This window comes from Littorina saxatilis, linkage group LG1 (genome assembly GCF_037325665.1).
Source record: "Littorina saxatilis isolate snail1 linkage group LG1, US_GU_Lsax_2.0, whole genome shotgun sequence".
Taxonomy (NCBI): Eukaryota; Metazoa; Mollusca; class Gastropoda; order Littorinimorpha; family Littorinidae; genus Littorina; species Littorina saxatilis.
Window position 1 is genome coordinate 39,542,398 of NC_090245.1, and position 21,471 is coordinate 39,563,868.

General features: G+C 41.9%; 1 protein-coding gene across 1 annotated transcript; it reads right to left on the bottom strand.

Annotated features, from left to right (window-relative positions):
• Positions 1-7,755: 7,755 nt before the first annotated feature.
• On the bottom strand, positions 7,756-19,722 carry LOC138969230 (serine proteinase stubble-like). Its single transcript, XM_070341979.1, has 8 exons — positions 19,441-19,722; positions 18,033-18,277; positions 15,925-16,447; positions 14,905-15,106; positions 13,406-13,536; positions 12,756-12,899; positions 8,349-8,509; positions 7,756-8,082 (listed from the first exon to the last, which is right to left on the bottom strand). Exons 1-8 carry the CDS (start codon positions 19,523-19,525, stop codon positions 7,912-7,914), a joined length of 1,662 nt encoding a protein of 553 aa, XP_070198080.1. The 5' UTR covers positions 19,526-19,722; the 3' UTR covers positions 7,756-7,911.
• Between the last annotated feature and the right edge of the window lie 1,749 nt (positions 19,723-21,471).

The window sequence follows — 21,471 nt, forward strand, 5'->3', positions numbered from 1 at the left end:
CTCGTGCAGATCAGCCTGGAGAGATAATAACCCAAGTCGTTTACACAAAGAAGGACTTGGCCTTTAAAGCTAGGCTTATGCTATGCTCTCCGCTATTTCCTTCTTCGGTAAACAAGTTTCCAACCGTGGGAATACCTTCTTGTGTCAGGCTGTTAAGTCGGTGTTTTGGGCTAGTTTTGGTGTCAATGTCGGAGAGGGTAGTCATATGCATTTATCCTGCTTTGTAAACAATATGCTGCTCAACTGAAGTACCGAGAGAGAGAAAGTGGGGGGGGGGGGGGTGCCGTGAAAGAGAAAGAGAGAGAGAGAGAGAGAGTGTGTGTGTAGGAAGGAAAATGAGAGAGAGGGAGGGAGGGAGAAAGAGGAGGCGAGAGAGATAAACTGTGTGTTTGTGTGTGACATTTTTCGTGACGACCAACACAGGCGTAAACGTATCCTTCAAACCTTTATTTCGGATTGGCATCTAACACTGACTACAGATTTGTGTTTACATCCCGTCAATGTTTCACGGATTCATTGCGGTAGACTCTGAATCGAGGTGGTGTGTGTGTGTGTGTGTGTGTGTGTGTGTGTGTGTGTGTGTGTGTGTGTGTGTGTGTGTGTGTGTGTGTATGTGTGTGTGTGTGTGTGTGTGTGTGTCAGTGTGTGTGTGTATGTGTGTGTGTGAGCGCGCGCGCGTGTGTGTCCGTCTTTTAGTGCGATTCAAAGTTAACTACTGGACAAAAGTTCATGAAACTTGAATTATATTGATTGATTGTCTCATGATTCGTCACAGCTCATTGGCTGGGTGTAATTCTGTCAGCTTCAACTTGGTCACTGATTGGCGCTTAGTTCACTTTCAGCTGCTCCTGGATCCAATCGTAGAAGGCGCTGATGTCGGTGTAGATGCCAGAAAAAAAGTTTACCCTGCCACAGCCGGAGTCATAAGAATATATGCCAGTCAGAACATAGATAGATAGATAGATAGATAGATAATTTATTGCCAAGTGTACAATACATGAATGAACATAAAAAATACACGAGGAAAGCAGCTTGCTGTGTGATAAAAACAAAAATAAATAGCATTCATATGCTTACATCACTGGCGCATAGCATCATACATACATGGGTAAGACAATTTGGTATCACAGTAACTAATACATACACTATACAGACATGGTGAGAACTATGAAACTCTAAGAGCTATCGGAACCCCTAGGACCCCCCCACCACTCCCCCCCCCCTCTCCAACCCCTGTTCCCGCACTGGTAACATACATCCCTCCCCCCCCCTCCCCTCCCCCCGCCGTCCCACAATAAAAGTACGCAGAATAAGATAGGATCCCCCCCCCCCCCCCCCCACTATCAACTACTGTAAGAACTGAACATGTTCCATACTGATAAAATGTACCTCTAAAACAGCACATAAAAATAAACTCTTCCAACACATCACAGTGGTTAAAGAACGACTAAAACTACTAAAACATACTAGATGTGTATTCCGGTAATATAACCAGCTGCTAAAACATAGTCTGGCTTCATCGCGTCACAGTGGTGTCACCATACTAAAACCCACTCTATAGATCACAGTATGTAATGTCAGCTACTAAAAGCATACTCCTAGAACATCCTAAAACGTGTCACAATCTGTAGAGTTCATTTACCGGTTATTAAAAGCCAGGACAGCCTGGGGGTAGAAACTGTTTCTGAGTCTTGCCGTACGGCATCTGAGGGTTCTGAGCCTGCGCCCCGAGAGCAGAGGCTGGAAGAGATGACCAGCCGGGTGTGTGGGATCCTGCATGATGGACCTACATTTCCTCGTCATGCGCAGGATGTGAAGGGAGTCTATAGAGGGGAGATCTCTGCCAATGATCCTGCTGGCAGCCCTAACGACCTTCTCCAGTTTTTCTTTCTCAAACTGGCAGGAGCTGCTGTACCAAACCGTGATAGAAAAGGTAAGGAGACTCTCTACAGCATCCCTGTAGAACTGGGACATGATGGAGGAGGACACTTTGAACTTCCTCAGCTGTCTCAGGAAGTAGAGACGCTGATGGGCCTTCTTTACTGAAAGGTCAGTATGAACAGCCCAGCTAAGGTCATTGGAGATAAGCGTGTATAGTGTCATCCCGGCACACGAGGGGACCGCCATCATCCCCCTGAAATAGAGAAGTACACTGTGCACGGTGTGTCAACTGATTCCGTTCATACACCGGATGTTTCCGTTCATCCGCAGGATGTTTCCGTTCATACAGCCTCATTTTCGTCACTTGCTTGGGGAAAAACGTAGCGGTAAGTCGTGTGGGCAGCGCGCTTTTGTGATATTGCAAGAATAAGGTAGCTAATTGGTTGGGCTATGTGTACGATAAGTACAAAGGTGCTAGTAATCATCATGATAACACACGCGGGCCGAACGTGGCAGAATTGCCTGATTTTGTTTAAACATTTTCTTGTTTTTCTCGCTCTGTTATCGAATCTGACCCCTGGTTTGCACATGATCACCAAAACCATTGCCTGTTACGACATTTCGCTTGAACAGAAGTTTATAGAAACCCATGGCTTTTGTACAATCACTTGTCTTTTGAAAACATGCAGATTCTGTTCATACACCATGTTTCCGTTCGTACAAAAGTGCATGTTTCCGTTCGTACGAAAAGCGTTTCCGTTCGTACACATTCGTTAGATCAGAGTTCTGTGTGTTCCACACTCTAAATTTTATAACACTTTGAGAACACTTAAAGTGTTAGGGTGAACACATAAAGTGTTAGGGTGAACACATTTTTACACTTTTGGAACACATAAAGTGTTCTAAAAGTGTTCTAAAAGTGTTCCAAAAGTGTTCCAAAAGTGTTCCAAAAGTGTTCCAAAAGTGTTCTAAAAGTGTTCCAAAAGTGTTAACCTGAACACTTTTATGTGTTCTAAAAGTGTTCCAAAAGTGTTCCAAAAGTGTTGACCTGAACACTTTTATGTGTTCAGAAGTGGTTACAGCAGGGTGAACACTTAAAAGTGTTCAGATGTGAACACTTTTGGGACACTTTTTTTGTGTACATAACACTTAATGTGTTCCAAAAGTGTTCCAAAAGTGTTCTACTAAAAGGGTGTTCAGAAGTGGTTACAGAAAGGGTGTTCAGGAGTGGAACACTTTTGTTTAGAGTGCAATGGTCTTCAAATAACACAAAGTACGAATGCGTGTGATATTGGACCTATGTGAACCATGAGATGAATTGAATTTGCAAAAAAACAGTTTTGTGTCCGTTCGTACTGATTTTGACGGAAAATGTGTCCGTTCGTACCACTATCATCAAATTGTTTCCGTTCGTACGCTTTTCAGTAATGTGTTCGGTGACGGATCTTTCTGGGTGTTTTGATAAGAACGAAGATTGATTTATGCAGTTTTGCTTGCTTTGCAGCACTGCAACTTAGACTGAAATAAGTGACATGTACATTTGTATTTACTCCTATCATGCCATTTGCTTCACCTGTGATAATCATGAGCAGAATTGAGACAAATCAAGAAAAACATTATCCAGGCTCGAGGTACTGCCAGAGACTGGAAAATATAAACGAATTGAGATATAAGAAAGGCTTTAACAATACAAATTTTACCTTGTATACTTAAATTTCTTTTTGACCAATTGGCGATTATTTGTTGTATTCGTTGAATTTTCTTTGACCAGTTTTCCTCTAAAGACGATGCGGGTATATTGTTTGGAAAAATAATTCCAACAATTTTTACTTTACGTTTCCATTTAAGACCAAAATACTGATCTGCACACAACTTTTTGGACCCTATCCACATGGCTTCCGTTTTGTTAACATTCACTTCCAAGTTGGAAAAACTTTTAAATATATTCAAAATGTATAACGCCCTTTCTAGATCTATTTTATCATGCAAAAAAAGAGTGACGTCATCAGCATATAATAGCAGTTTTAGGACCGTGATTGGTGATACCTCAAAGGGTGCCATAGGCAGATGGATACCCTTAATAACTTCATCAGAACGAATCTTGATCGCCAACATTTCAAGGGCAATAACTAAAGCCATTGGCGAGAATGGACATCCTTGACGAATGCCAGTTTCCACAGGAAAAGGTTCGGATATCCACCCTGTATAATTAATACAACTTTGACTATTGTTCATCAGGACAGAAGCCCATTTTTTTTAAATTATCCCCAAAACCAAATTTATCAAATGCAAACAAAATATCTTTGGATATGGAATCAAATGCACGTCGAAAGTCAACTGCTAATAAAACTCCAGGTTTATCCATTGTGTTCATAATATCTATGGTATCATCAATGAGTCTAATCATGTTACTTATTTTTCTTCCTTTCATAAAGCCAACTTGATTTTCATGAATAATATCACCTATTACAGTGGAAAGTCGCATTGCTAAACATTTTGCAATTATCTTGTAATCTGTTTTTGTCAGAGATATTGGTCTCCAATTGTCGAGATCGTCCCTAGGTAAATCTTTACCTTTATGAATTAAGGTCAGAACAGCTTGTTTTTGAGTGGTCGATAATTCGCCATTAACAAATGATGCTACAAATGAGGCATGAACTACATCCCTTATCTTCAACCAAAATACTTTATAAAAACAGGTAGTGAGGCCATCAAGACCTAAGGCTGTATCGTTATTTAATCATTTAAGGGCAATAGTTAATTCCTTCCTGGTAATCTCCGAGTCCAATTTACCTTTTTGGTCACTGGAGAGAAATGGTATATCTAAATCTTGTACAAATTCGTTTGCGCTCATCTGGTTAAATACCGGCACGGTTGGCCTAGTGGTAAGGCGTCCGCCCCGTGATCGGGAGGTCGTGGGTTCGAACCCCGGCCGGGTCATACCTAAGACTTTAAAATTGGCAATCTAGTGGCTGCTCCGCCTGGCGTCTGGCATTATGGGGTTAGTGCTAGGACTGGTTGGTCCGGTGTCAGAATAATGTGACTGGGTGAGACATGAAGCCTGTGCTGCGACTTCTGTCTTGTGTGTGGCGCACGTTATATGTCAAAGCAGCACCGCCCTGATAAGGCCCTTCGTGGTCGGCTGGGCGTTAAGCAAACAAACAAACAAAAAATCTGGTTAAATTCCGCGCTTTTTTCATATGAGTCTTTAAAAAATCGTACTTGTTCTTTCATAATCTCTTTCTGTGTATTAAATACCCTGCCGTCTTCTGTCTGTAAACGATCCATAATTTTCATATTAGCTTTACTTTTTTCCAAATTCAAAAAATACTTTGTGTTCTTTTCACCTTCTTCTATGAACTGAACGCGAGAGCGAACTTGGGCACTCTGGGCTTCTTCCAATGAAAAGAGCTCAAGCTCTACTTCACATTTTTTTCTCTTTTCATTAACAGATTCAAATCTTGTGGATTATTTGCTAAAAGAGTGTCCGTTTCATCCAAATCCTTCTGAAGAGAAAGCTGGGAATTATTTTGTTTTCGCTTTCTTCCTGCTGCATAGGCTGTGCAAAATTCACGCATTTGAATTTTTAATAATTCCCATTTTAAGGAATCACATAAACATTTATTTTGCAACAAAAATTCATCAATCAAATTATTCCTTAAATCAACAAAACCTTTATCTCGCAATAACTGATTATTAAATTTCCAGTAAGAAGGTCCGCGTACTATGTTCACAAACTGAATTTTTAACTCAATTAATCGGTGATCTGTATGTGGTACTGAGACCATGTCACAAAATAATGTTTTATCAAACAAGCCACCAGAGAGAAGAATATAGTCAAGTCGACGGGCTATGAAAGGGCTCTTCCTGCTCCAGGAAAACTCCTTTTCGTCGGCATGAAACAAGCGCCAAACATCATTCAAATCGTTACTATGCAAAACATTTTGAAAATTAACATCAGACTTTTTATGTTTTTCACCACTCACAATATCTATCTTGTTATTCAAAACACAATTGAAATCCCCACAAATTATTTTGTCACCTTCGAATTCTTCAAAACACGTATTAACTTGTGCCCATAATTGACTTTTTCGAAAGAATTATTAGGAAAATAAATATTCACCAAATAAAGAAAATCGTTTTCAAATGTAATTTTCGAGCACAAAATTCTTTCTGTTTTAAATACTAATTCTGCTTCACCATCAAAACTTTTTTTTAAGAGAATAATTTCTCCCATGCTCTGACAGGAAACTGAAGAATGAAACACTCTTCCGCCCCATTCTCTCTCCCACTGATCTTTCACGTCGTCCGTAATAATTATATGATTCCTGCAAGCATATCAAATCATATTTTCTTTTTTTTAATAAATCAAATATAGATCTTCTTTTTCTTTTGTTACGTAATCCTCTTACACTATTCATTAAACCCGAGTGTAATTAAGTCGCAAAGCCAATTCATAGTCCTTTAACATCGCCGTCGTCGCGCAGCACGTGAAAATCACAAGTCAACAGGGAAGTACGGTCAGGGTTCATCCTCAACTCAGGTCAAAATGAGTTCGGCTCATTCTCTCCCTGACAGGATGCCTTGAGTTTCCTTGTCTGGCAAGGAAACCGATTTTTTTTTTTAACATATTTAGAGCTTTTTGTAATGTATTATTGATATAAGCAGATTCGCGATCGTCGATAATGATTTTTCATGGTGTTTTGTAATTTTTAAATTACAAAGGAATTGATATGTAAGACAGTTTCAAGCGAGCTATTTTTCGCGGCTGTATTTACTGTGCAAACAACTCTAAATATGGCAAAAGTGTCACGTGATAATCAACCGTTTGGTTTCGGCGCTCACTGGAGCAGACGATATTTTCTGTAACCAGTTGACAGTGATGAAACCATATATTATTACGGTCTCCTTCGGGCAGCAGTCCTAAAATTTCGACTTGTTTTGACCTTAGAACGATGTCTTTATCATAACTGTGAAGAACAGAACGGAGATCACTGTCGAAGTCGGCCAATCTGCAATCATTATCGTCTCGCGAACACTGATCTCAAATTTAGATCAGTGCTCGCGAAAAACATTGTATTCTTTTTGTGATAGATTCGCGTAGGACTGTCGCGTCCGGTCAGAGAGACGACTGGCAATAGCCGTGGAGCGATGCTTATCAGAATGGGTCAGGGTTCAGCACAAAAGACTGCCTAAGCTGTGTGTGTTGCTGTGTCGGGCCCTGTCGTCTCCGTGTCGCAAGTGTTCTCTTTCCCGTCGCAAAGTTAATAATAACAAGAAATAAGGTTGATCAGAGATCAACAGGGCTGAAAACATGTTGTAGAACATGTGGGGTGTGCTTAGTGTGTGTGGGCATTAGGCGTTAGAGTGCGACTGTGTAAGATGTAGAATGAAGCGCCCCTTTTACGAACTCCAATGAAAGAACTCATGTTGTCATAGTTTGTAAATCTGCGTTAGCACAAATACAAACAAACAAACAAACACACACACACACACACACACACACACACACACACACACACACACACACACACACAAACACGCGCGCACACACACCATAACACAGGAGCAACGCCCAAAGAAAACTGAAAAACTCTGAAATAATTAAGGCGTAAACGTATCCTTGATACCTTTTTTTCTGATTGGCATCCAACACTACAAATATATTATTTTGTTTACATTCTGTCAATGTTTGACTGATTCATTTCGGTAGACTGTGAATCGAGATGGTGTGTGCGTACACGCGCGCGCGCGCGCGTGTGTGTGTGTGTGTGTGTGTGTGTGTGTGTGTGTGTGTGTGTGTGTGTGTGTGTATGTGTGTGTGTGTTTGTGTGTGTGTGTGTGTATATGTGTGTGTGTGTTTGGGTGTCTGTGTGCGTGTGTGTGTCCGTGTCTTTAGTGCGATTCAAAGTTAACTACTGGACAAAAGTTCATGAAACTTGAATTATATTGATTGATTGGCTCATGGCTCGCCAATGCTCGTTGATTGGATGTAGTTACATCAGTTTCAACTTGGTCGCTGATTGGTGCTTAGTTCACTTTCAGCTGCTCCTGGATCCAATCGTAGAAGGCGCTGATGTCGGTGTAGATGCCAGGAAGGAAGTTTACCCTGCCACAGCCGGAGTCATAAGAATATATGCCAGTCAGAACATAAGCGTTTATAGTGTCATCCCGGCACACCAGGGGACCGCCATAATCCCCCTGAAATAGAGAAGTACACTGTGGGTACACACACAATTGCATGACTTCAACTAAGAAAATCAAACTGTCTTCTCTGTATGTCTGTTCGTTTGTCAATCGGTCAGCTTCCTCTGTCTGTCTGTCTGTCTGTCTGTCTGGCTGTCTGTCTGTCTGTCTGTCAGTCTCTCTCTCTCTCTCTCTATCTCTCTCTCTCTCTCTCTCTCTCTCTCTCTCTCTCTCTCTCTCTCTCTCTCTCTCTTAGTCCATCTCTCAAATGCAAATCTCACATCACACATGCCAACCCCACCCGCCACACGGCCAGCACACAGCTGTGTATCGGGAGATGACATGTAGGAAGAGTAGGGAATCTTGAAGGCTTCTGTACAGTTTTCCCCACGGTACGCTACCACATTGGCGAACTGCAGGGTGCTGGCCTCCTTTGCGCTTTCTGTAAGAACACAAAAGGTGTGGACAAGACAAGACAAGAAAAGACAATACATGGCAAGACAGGTAATTTAGTCAAAGAAGGTTAGAGACGAATTCCGAAAATAACTCTGTTGGATTCGTATGGGTTGTGAAAGTGAATGCCCTTGCTTTTTATTCGGACAAACATTGGAGGGGCCAATCACTAGCGAGGAGTGTGTCGGATACACGTGGACAAGCCGGAGCACGTGTGAATTTATTTGTCAGAGAAAAAGCAAGGGTATTCACTCCTCCACAACCCGTACAAGACCGTCGGAGTTATTTCCGAAAATCGTCTATTGACGGGATTGTGTGGACACACAAAATAAAGAGACAAGACGTGACCGGACAATACAAGACGAGACGAGACAAAGCAAGACATGACAAGACAAACAAGTCGCGTAAGGCGAAATTACTACATTTAGTCAAGCTGTGGAACTCACAGAATGAAACTGAACGTAGTCCGCCGCTAGTGCAAAAGGCAGTGAAAGTGAGGAGCCTGTTTGGCGCGGCAGCGGTTGCGCTGTGCTTCATAGCACGCTTCACTGTACCTCTCTTCGTTTTAACTTTCTGAGCGTGTTTTTAATCCAAACATATCATATCTATATGTTTTTGGAATCAGGAACCGACAAGGAATAAGATGAAATAGTTTTTGAAACGATTTCGGAAATTTAATTTTAATAATAATTTTTATATTTTTAATTTTCAGAGCTTGTTGTTAATCCAAATATAACATATTTATATGTTTTTGGAATCAGAAAATGATGAAGAATAAGATGAACGTAAATTTGGATCGTTTTATAAAAAAAATTTTTTTACAATATTCAGATTTTTAATGACCAAAGTAATTTTCAGAGCTTGTTGTTAATCCAAATATAACATATTTATATGTTTTTGGAATCAGAAAATGATGAAGAATAAGATGAACGTAAATTTGGATCGTTTTATAAAAAAATTTTTTTTACAATATTCAGATTTTTAATGACCAAAGTCATTAATTAAATTTTAAGCCACCAAACTGAAATGCAATACCGAAGTCCGGCCTTCGTCGAAGATTGATTGGCCAAAATTTCAATCAATTTGATTGAAAAATGAGGGTGTGACAGTGCCGCCTCAACTTTTACAAAAAGCCGGATATGACGTCATCAAAGACATTTATCGAAAAAAAGAAAAAACATCCGGGGATATCATTCCCAGGAACTCTCATGTCCAATTTCATAAAGATCGGTCCAGTAGTTTAGTCTGAATCGCTCTACACACACACACACACACACACACACACACACACACACACACACACACACACACACACACACACACACACACACACACACACACACACACACACATACACCACGACCCTCGTCTCGATTCCCCCTCTATGTTAAAACATTTAGTCAAAACTTGACTAAATGTAAAAAGGTGTTGGTGAATTGTGTGGATAGACTGAGTTAAAGTACTTGACAAAACAAGACGTGACAAGACAAGACAGGAAAGATAAGACAAGACGAGATGAAAAGAGACGAAAATAGGCAAGACAACCTACGTAAATCAGGAAGGAAAATCATGTAACGAGGACTGATGAGATTGGAACAGTTAATTGTTAATTGTACATAAAAAAGTGAGGAGTAAAGAGGTGAGAAAAGACAAGACAAAATTAGTCTAGACAAGACAAAACATCCCCATCCTGGGTAATTAAAACAAGTCGCGTAAGGCGAAAATACAATATTTAGTCAAGTAGCTGTCGAACTGACAGAATAAAACTGAACGCAACGCAACGCAGCAAGACCGTATACTCGTAGCATCGTCACTCCACCGCCCGTGGCAAAGGCAGTGCACGTGGAATTGACAAGAAGAGCGGGGTATTCGTTGCGCTGAGAAGGATAGCACGCTTTTCTGTACCTCTCTTCGTTTTAACTTTCTGAGCGTGTTTTTAATCCAAACATATCATATCTATATATTTTTGGAATGAGGAACCGACAAGGAATAAGATGAAAGTGTTTTTAAATTGATTTCGAAAAAAAAAATTTGATAATAATTTTTATATATTTAATTTTTAGAGCTTGTTTTTAATCCGAATATAACATATTTATATGTTTTTGGAATCAGCAAATGATGGAGAATAAGATAAACGTAAATTTGGATCGTTTTATAAATTTTTATTTTTTTTTACAATTTTCCGATTTTTAATGACCAAAGTCATTAATTAATTTTTAAGCCACCAAGCTGAAATGCAATACCGAACCCCGGGCTTCGTCGAAGAGTACTTGACCAAAATTTCAACCAATTTGGTTGAAAAATGAGGGCGTGACAGTGCCGCCTCAACTTTCACGAAAAGCCGGATATGACGTCATCAAAGACATTTATCAAAAAAATGAAAAAAACGTTCGGGGATTTCATACCCAGGAACTCTCATGTCAAATTTCATAAAGATCGGTCCAGTAGTTTAGTCTGAATCGCTCTACACACACACACAGACACACACACACACACACATACACCACGACCCTCGTCTCGATTCCCCCCTCTACGTTAAAACATTTAGTCAAAACTTGACTAAATGTAATAAAAAGTTCGAAAAGGCTATTCTGCCGGTACCGGCAACGTAGCCTGTAGGCTACGTTGCCGGTACTGGCAAAATAACGATATGTTACGGTAGAGGCTATTTTGCCGGTAGAGGCTCTCTCTCTGTCTCTCTCTTTCTCTTTCTCTCATTCTTCTACAAACAATTGGAGCGTGCAGGCCATGTCGTACTCCAAGAGGATAACGGGCACTTTTCCGTGACCAGTTCAGAAGGGGAAATCTGCGTGACGCCAATATCCTGTGATTGTACTTTCTACAAGTCCATGTCGCTACCGTGTCGACATAATTATCTTCGCTGTGAGAAAGATATGCGGTCGTGATTTATTCGACACTGAATTGATTGCTCAACGGTGGACACTTGAATACTACAAACGCGGCCATCGATTCTTTCAGGCACTTTCTGACATTGTTGAAGAACGACTACCTGTGACAGTCGAAACGACGCCTCGTCCACGCATTGTCACAGCAAACAACCGATACCGGCGAGCCCTCCACCTCGGACAACAATAATTGGCTTCTTTAGCTGCAGAAAACAACTTTGATTTCCAAGAGAAATTGAGCGTGTTAGATTCTGTTGTAAAAATGTGGGGATCTGGAAAACATGTAGCGGTTGTGGAACTAGTGTATGATATGACAGTCGCCCAAAACCCACCACCACCAACAACAACACCACAGTCTGACGAGGAGGTTCAATCTATTTCATGTGATTCATGTCTCAGATCCCTCCATCTGCAATACGCTGGAAAACGCTCAAGACCAAAAACCAGGTTCTGGTGCAGGAACTGCTATGAATGACACACACACACACACACACACACACACACACACACACACACACACACACACACACACACACACACACAACACACACACACACACACACACATAGAGACAGAGAGTCAGCGATAATGATCATAGAGAGAGAGAGATGTGACGATGACTTGTTGTATATTCACCGTCCGTATATTCAATCTATTTCATGTGATTCATGACACACATAGAGACAGAGAGTCAGCGACAATGATCATAGAGAGAGAGATGTGACGATGACTTGTTGTATATTCAACGTCCGTATATTCAATCTATTTCATGTGATTCATGACACACACATCGAGACTTGTGTATTGCCTTTGTGAGATGGAGAATCCGACTAGACGTTTCACTTTACTAGCTTCAGCAGCGTCACAGTCCAACCGGCAAAATAGCCTCTACCGTAACATATCGTTATTTTGCCGGTACCGGCAACGTAGCCTACAGGCTACGTTGCCGGTACAGGCAAAATAGCCATTGCCTATAAAAAAAACCATTCTGCACATACATAGCTGTCAGGTTTCTTTGCCAATGATGATAATGTTGCTTTTATGCCCTCATGCACGGTGATACCATTAGGGGCATGTTCCCGGGAGTTACCCCGACTTTAGATGAGACATACAGGTGTATGCGTGTGTTGAAGTGTACTCAGCCACATGCAGTTATGCAGAATGACCGAGGTCTTTTACGTGCCACTGTGGTGAAACGGGGATGGGGCACGGATACCGTCTCTGTGTCTTGCTTGGATTCGAACCCGTGACCATAGGATCACAAGTCCTGTGTTCTACCACCTGAGCTACCCGGCCCCCTGCCAAAAACAAATCATCGCTGGTACCAACCTGAAGGGGCCCCCCATCCTGAGATGGTGCAGTTCTGACCACTGACCACGAAGTCCTTGTCCAGACAGACAGGCATGACGCAGGGTTTAGTCATGTCCAGAGGCTCCGACAGCCTGACCACAGCAATGTCGTTATATTCAGCTCCTACGGATAAGACAATAAGACAATACTAGAGAGGCTACCCAAAGCCCACACACACACACACACACACACACACACACACACACACACACACACGCACACCAGACCTGTTTGCCCTTACTATTTTGAGTAATTTATTACTATTCTTTTGGATTTTGAGGGGAAAAATACTCAATTTGAGTCCAGACTTCGATTTTATAAACGTGGAAGGATCACACACACACACATACGCACGCACACACACGCACACACGCGCACACACGCACACACACACACACACACTCACACACACACACACACACACACACGCACACACACACACACACACACTCACACACACACACTCACACACACACACACATACACACACGGTGACGCACGCACACACACACACACACACACACACACACACACACACACACACACACACACACACACGCACACACACAGAAGGAAGAAGTAGGGAAATCGAAGCATGGTCTGCAGTACGCTCAATTCAGTAGTGTTACCGTAACGATTGGTGTAGTATTTGGGGTGTGTGGTCACATTAGTCAGCGAGACCACCCGGGTCTGTTCGTTGCCTTCAATGATGCCAGTATTGTAGTCTCCTGCCGTTATGTTGATTGTAGTACCCCTGTAGCTGTTAGAGTAAGCACCGTCATTTATACAAAATGCATTTTTTTCTCAGAATTAAAAAGTAATACTTCAAAAAGCTCTACCTCTGCACAGGAACCACTCACGATGGTGATGTTTGGAGAGTGTCTAAGTGAATGAATTCTTTCTTTCTTTATTTGGTGTTTAACGTCGTTTTCAACCACTCAAGGTTATATCGCAACGGAGTGAATGAATTGGTATTATTCGTTGTGAAAACCTGGGCAGATCTGAGATAGTATGCACAACTTTTTCACGGGAAGGATTGTGCCTTTAAACATGTCTTCCATTCCGTGAAAACGATCATGCGAACTACCAGAGATCAGTTTAGGCTTTGGCATGGGATAAAGAGCATTCTTCTACTTGGAAAATTAAAATCATCACCTAAGCTGTTTCACGGGAAAGGAGCATCCTTCTACTCGGACGAACACCAAGAATCATCAACTAAGCTGCTTCCTGGGATAAGAGTACCACTCGGACGGACACCCAGAATCATCAACTAAGCTGCTTCCTGGGATAAGAGTACCACTCGGACGGACATCCAAAATCATCAACTGAGCTATTCCTGGGATAAGAGCACCCTTTTACTTGAACGGACTCCCAGAATCATCAACTAATTAAGCTGTTTTCTGTGCGGGAAGGGGGGGGGCGTTGAAATAATTTCGCACGTTGAAATAAGTGTCTCAAGTTACGAAACAAATGCAGCACAAAAGTTCCCATCTGCACACCATGCAGTCAGTCTGTTGATGCCAGCTCTAAGAGCACCAGTGGAAGGGTGCTCATAACCCGACGAAAAGCCTGCACGGGTGTCACGTGCATTACAGGAAGGTTTACACCGGCAGGGAGGCATCTTTTATAAATATCCCAGGGGGAAAAAAACCCATTAATCGACGTAAGAGGTGGAAGCAGGGTCGACAAAGATAAACTAACACTTTACATTCGTATTGTCATCCTCTACTATTGTAACCAAGAGCGTGAAACACTTAAATCCCCTTTGAAGGCAAAGCCTGTCAAACAAGAGAGAGATTTTAGAGCTAAATTAATATCCCCAGATACAAACTTATATGTGAACTCAAAGGTTCGCAAGAGCATACTAAGAGACAAAAGTAGCCGGATACCAACACAAATAGTTCTCTAGAATTAGCAGGTGTCTTACCCTGTTACTGGCGACGTACAAGAAATGCAGAGCTACTATTTATAGCCCACGCTCAAGGCCGGCAGACAACTCTGTCAGTACAGAGCAGCTGCTGTGACTTGAGACTACTTCGTCACCCTGTCACGCCATCATACCTCCAATGATGCTTCCGTTCGCCTTAACAGTAACGGTACTTGGTCGTAACAAATACAACAGACTCACGGAATACAATGCGCAGCGGTCAAGATATGTCCAGCGTCAAGGATGGATCCTCCACACATTTCACCCACAGACGTGGTCAGCCTGACCTGCCAAGGAATGACGTTACACTGTCCAGTCCTGGTCCCTCCCACCACGCGACGTCTGCGAGACTGGCCACCGGTCACTCCGTTCAGACGGTCTAGCTCCTTGCTCGCTCCACATGCTGGCCAAAATTGTCATACAAATGATCATTGACATTTGGCTTTGGAAACTCATGGACGGCTCCGATCTGTTAACGGCCCACTCTTCCCGTGGAAACAGTTCGGCTCATCATCTCAGATCGGGCCAGGGATAAGACCATCCCTCCACTTGGACACATACCAAAAATGAACAGCATGGGTGCTCTCTGTGCACAGGGGGGGGGGTGATTAATTAATTCATTTAAAAAATCTAACTCACGAAAGCAAGCAGTCAGGGTGTTGAATTTTTGGTATTTGACCAAGTGGAGGGATGGTTTTATCCCATGTAAAAGCGTGGCCAGATCTGAGATGGTGAGCGGAACTTTTTAACGGGAAGGCAAGTGCTTTTAATTTCTGTCAATCCATTTTTTTCTTCTACATGCGGTCACTCACTCAATTCACGCTTTGCAAATTAAACATCAGAAATGTTATCTCAAAATAAACCAGTTAAACATGCAATTCGATTGTGCCTTGTCCCATGGAGAGGTCAAGATTCAGAACCAAGGTCAAACCGGAAGCAACAGATGTGTAAATGTCAAAATAAGTAATGCAATTTCATCTGATTCCTCATCACCTTAACCAGGCAATGGGTCCACCAAAAGGATGGGTGCGCAACAGTTAGTCGGGAAAATTCAGCTTTGCAGTCAGGGATTTGCCGAAACACTTTATGTGACTCCGATGACAGAGAGCTTCAAAGGCATTCTATTAATGAACAATATTTCAAAGTGAACGCGTTTAGTGAGGCAAGAAAAGTACATAGCCAACTATTTGTCTCCCGACTTCGAATTACGATGTTATCTACCTGATACAGGTGCAGTGGCAATAGCGACTGTTGTGGCCGCAGTAGCGGGAGGACCAGCGACTGTTGTAGCCGCAGTAGCGGGAGGTCCAGCGACAGTTGTAGCCGCAGTAGCGGGAGGCCCAGCGATTGTTGAAGCCGCAGTAGCGGGAGGCCCAGCGACTGTTGCAGCTGCAGTAGCGGGAGGCCCAGCGATTGTTGAAGCCGCAGTCGCGGAAGGCCCAGCGACTTTTGCAGCTGCAGTAGTGGGAGGCCCAGCAGTTGTTGAAGCCGCAGTCGCGGGAGGCCCAGTGATTGCTGTAGCCGCAGAAGCGGGAGGCCCATCAGACGTCGGAGCTACACTGGGCGCTGTAGTTGTTGTAGTGGTAATAACGATGGTCTCAGCACGCACACATCCTTGCAGGGTGTCAATTTTGAAGGCTGCAGTGCTGCCCAGTAAGGGTGTTGCAAGGATGACCGTTCTGACCACCCCCTCTGGAAGGTCAGCTAATGGCAGGCTGAATTCCTCATTGGGATTCTTGTAGACCTGCAGGTCAAACCATTAGGTGTGAAATAAACAGTATTCTAACTTAATAGTACAAATACAGGATAAGGAATATAAATGGTTTATTATTCATACTCTTTATATTACACATATACAATTCATGACATAAACGATTTTTTGGGATAGAAAGTTGACACATTGTTTAGTTATTGATTATAAAAAAGCATTCGATAATTTGAAGAGAGCTTATCATGGAAGAAGTAAATGGTCGATTTTGCTAGTCATACAGAGCATTTATTTGACAGGAATGTCATGTTCAAAAGATGGTCTTCAATATCTGATCATTTTTAAAATTGTGATGTCTGTCAAGGGGACCGTTTGTCACTATCCCTCAAGCTTTTTTCCGTCTATTTTCAATAGTTCGCATTAGCATTTGTCTGAGAACAACCTCGAGTGGACTGAATTTAGGAAAGGTAAGCGAGCCAGACACGTAAAGAAATAGAAGGAAAAAGGAAAAAAGAAATATGTGTAATTCTGACGATACTTAAAGACATTGGACACCAATTGAATTCAAAAATTGATCTCGCTAATATTTTGAGTGCACTGACATTGTTCAAAGTGTGTTGAAACACGTGTGAAAAAAATTGGAACCATCTACCGGACAGACTCTTTGATACAGATTGTTGAATATGATGACATGCCAAGAATCATATTAACGAGGGTTGGGTAATTGGATGGGGTATCTAACCGATCAATCATATTCACAGGGCATATTGTATAAATGGTGTAAGCCCCTGGTCTACGTTTGTTAATATGATGTGTTTCCATTTGAATTATTATAACGTGTCTTTCCGATATGGCTGAAAATGACGAAATTACGTGGCGTTTTTGTAGGCTAAAATTAGATTAGTTTCTCCATATATACAAAAACATATTTCCTGAATCATGCGTCAAATTTTAACCAAAAATTGACACGCGCGCTCACGTTTACGGTAACACGCGTGGACCGGAGCACGTGTTTCCGACAGACCTCTCGCTAGTGATTGGTCCATCCTTTGTTTGTCACAGCTTTTGCAAGAAAAGGTCACTCTTCCACAACCCATACAAACCTGACGGAGTCATTTTTGGAATTCATCTACATGTATTATCAAACCCTCGTTTACAAGACTCTGTGTACGTCATCATATTCAAGGGTCTTTATCATAGAATCTGTCCAGCAGATTTCTCTATCATTTGTTTCAACACACTCTGAACATTATTTTCACATGCAACATATTAGCTAAATATAAGCGAAGTCGATTTCGGGGGTCAGTCGGTGTCCAAATTCTTTACTGTTCAAAGTGTGCATATATATTTTGCATTTGATGCCATGTCTTCAGAAATATTGTGGATATTGACATCTGCAGGTGAGTATTGGTGAATCCATGGTTGTAGGTTGTTTTTTGTTTGTTTTTATTCAGGTAATACTCATTTCGTTAACAGTTTGCGGATCGATGGTAGATGTCTGTCATAACAATGTTGAGTAACATTTTGTTCCAACCTCAACAACAAAAACGAAATGTGCAAAAATACTTGAGATATTAGAAAAATACATAGACAGATTGCAACCCGTTCTGTCTATACTCACCAAGTTCTTATTTTTATGGTTGTTGAAGATAAACCTGATCACGAGCTGTCCCACGTTGGTCAGTGTCAGGTTTAGAGAGGCAGGAGTGAAAGGCTTACGGTCATTTAGCCTGAGGTCAGCTCGGGCGCGATCATTTGGGCCGCGGCCTGTGAAAGTCCAAAATTTGTCCTTGATGGTCCCTTGTCTTGGTACGGCCTTGAAGTCTTCAAATCCTCTGACAGTGTCCCCGTCGGAACAGCTGCTGACTGCAACCAACAGGATGTATCGCAGAAGGCCTTAATCAAGCCTCAAGTTTATTGGGCGAATTTTACTTCACGAAGTCTACTTCGCGAAGCTGGCTGCACGAAGTTTTGGAACTGAATTTTCGGTACAAAGCCTTCGCAAAGTCGACTAGGGGGAGGCAAAGTGCCTTCATTACGTAAACAAAACGAGGAACAATAAAAAATTTTATAACGCACAACTTTCCATAATAACCTAAATTTCGTCTTTGCCAACTACTCAAAATCTGTAAAATCTTATTTATCCGGGATGACCAGTTCTCTTCAAGCGTGGAAGCTGCAGCAAAATTGCAAAACACCATTCCGAGGATGTTCAACTTATCTTTCCAAACTAAACCGTCCTTGATGGTCCCTTGTCTTGGTGCGGCCTTGAAGTCTTCAAATCCTCTGACAGTGTCCCCGTCGGAACAGCTGCTGACTGCAACCAACAGGATGTATCGCAGAAGGCCTTAATCAAGCCTCAAGTTTATTGGGCGAATTTTACTTCGCGAAGTCTACTTCGCGAAGCTAGCTGCACGAAGTTTTGGAAACGAATTTTCGGTAAAAAGCCTTCGCAAAGTCGACTTGGGGCTCACCTAAGGACAGTCTTCGTCGCGCAAGTTATCAGGTAAGCGGATATGTACGTTTCCTTAAACCAAGAACGGAAGGAAAATGAAATCAATCCCGGATAGCCAAATAGATCGAAGGGACATGAAAATCCAACTAACAACCTCACAGTTCGACACAATCGTATTCACAAAGAACGCACGCTAAATATCCCGTAATCCATGTCAGAGTTCGGTGGGCATGGGTTATACATGTAGAAACACGAAAACACCCAGCACGGATACCCCCAAAACGGAATACAGCTGCCTAAATTGCGGGCGGGGAAAAAACAGTCATAATTATACGCAAACAAACAAAAAACGCTCATGCAAAAACATGAGTATGCGTGGGTGTTGCAGCACACGGACGCAGAAGAAGAAGAAGAAGCAGAAATAGTAAACACCTATAATGTCTCTTTAGCATCTGAGTAAAGCATCTCTTAGTATCTAAATTAAGAACTATCAGCCTAACATTTTGAACCGAGAGAAGCGCTGCCTTCACTGCGCATGCGCCCCGACTGTCTTGTTCTGTATCTGTAAGCTTACCTGCACCAATTGTCCCAGCGTGCAATATCTTGGCCGTGGTCAACACAATGACCAGGGTGACCAGTGGTCTGACCAGGAGAGTCATGTTGACTGGACTTGCAGCAGGCCTGCTCTTCACTGTTGACCGTTCTTCAGACTGGGCTCTTCTGCAGAGAGAATCTCAATCGCTTGGAATTTATTTGCTATAATGCGTTATCTGCAGAGGCAACAGATTTGGAGCAGATTTCCACTTCACTGTTGTTTGTTTTTACGACTAGGCTCTTCTACAAGGAGAATCTCAATCGACTGAATTTTATTTGCTCATGTATTTTATGTGCAAATGCAACAGTTATTGGTTTTTTTTTGCCTACATCTGCACTGCCCTTTTGGTATGTTCCCCAGAGTAGAATCTGCTACAAGGAGAATTTCACGCGCTTAGAATTAATGGATTGGCGGAAGCATGTCCCCCGCAGGCGAAACAGCTGCCCTCACAGTACTTCGTCCAAAACAAAATCGTTATCTTGAAATAAGCCCCGCCAAAATTACCATTATTTAATAGCCCACCATTGTCATACGTGCGTTTGGAAACCTCGTGAGTATTTACAATGTGCGGCAGGTTGCACTCGAACGAAGAAGACTGGCAATTAATTGTTTGCTCTTACATTGTGACAGCTGGGACCTAAACCTCTCAAAAAGAGATAAAGAAGTAATTAAGTTTCATGCTTTGCACAGACTTTTAAATAATGTTAGAAATGTAAAGAGAAAAACAAGCAGCACACTGCTATGACGTCAAATAACTATGATGCGCGCAGTAAAGAAGCTTTTGTCGGAATATTGTCTATACAACGAATAAAATGCAATCTCATAGACCGGAATGAGGAAAAGATTGCTTGACCAAAATTTCCTTCAATTTCATTGAAAAATGACGCCGTGACAGTGCCGCCTCAACTTTCACTAAAAGCCGGATATGACGTAATCCAAAGTCGTTTGTCAGAAAATAGAGAGAAGAATTTGTGTGTAAAGTTTTATGAAGATCAGTCCAGTAGGGTTTTTTCGGAATCGCTCTGCACACGCACACACACACACACATACACACACACACACACACACACACACACACACACACACACATACACACACACACACACACACACACACACACACACACACACTCTCTCTCTCTGTTTCTGTCTCTGTTTCTGTCTCTGTTTCTCTCTCTCTCTCTCTCTCTCTCTCTCTCTCTCTCTCTCTCTCTCTCTCTCTCTCTCTCTCTCTCTACAGAAGGCCTTAATCAAGCCTCACAGTTATTGGGCGAATTTTACTTCACGAAGTCTACTTCGCGAAGCTGGCTGCACGAAGTTTTGGAACTGAATTTTCCATGGAGAAATAAGAGAGTCAGACACATTGTAAAACCTAAGTGGTTTGATGATGAATTACAAGATGCAATTGATCATCGTGATTTTTTAAAGTCAATCGGTAAAGAAGAGGAGTATAGAGAACAGAGAAATAAAGTTAATTCAGTGAAACGATTAAAAAAAAGAAAGTATTTTCAAAACAAAATTCAAAGAACATTTGGAAAGCAATAAATGAACTTACAAATAAAACGACTGCACCTACTTCAAGTTGCCTAAAGGACATATCACCTGATGATTTTAACACACATTTTTCCAAAATAGCTGAAAAGGTTATTATAAACGATAAAACAACCTTAAATAAATTGGAAGTTTTGGAAGACTTCTGTAAATCAAAACAAATAATTTCATCTCAGTTAAATATTCCTCTGCTTACGGTGCCTGAAGTATTTCACGCACTCACTCATTTAAAGCAAACGGGTACCCGGGGAATAGACGGGCTTGATGGAAGGATTCTAAAGTTATTAGCTCCTGTAATTTCTGACACCCTCACTTACATTTTTAATCTCTGTTTAGAACACAAATATTTTCCAATAGCCCTCAAACAGGCTAAAATCATTCCTCTGTTTAAATCTGGCGAAAAGAAAGACCCCTCAAATTATAGGCCGATTTCTATACTGTCAGTATTATCAAAACCACT

Excerpts from the sequence above, each read along its gene's own strand:
- LOC138969230 (XM_070341979.1), bottom strand. The coding sequence starts at position 19,525 with ATGACTCTCCTGGTCAGACCACTGGTCACCCTGGTCATTGTGTTGACC. Across the intron at positions 18,278-19,440 it reads CGCTGGGACAATTGGTGCAG|TCAGCAGCTGTTCCGACGGG; the intron begins GTAAGCTTACAG and ends TGTTGGTTGCAG. Across the intron at positions 13,537-14,904 it reads ACCGCTGCGCATTGTATTCC|CTACAGGGGTACTACAATCA; the intron begins GTGAGTCTGTTG and ends TTACTCTAACAG.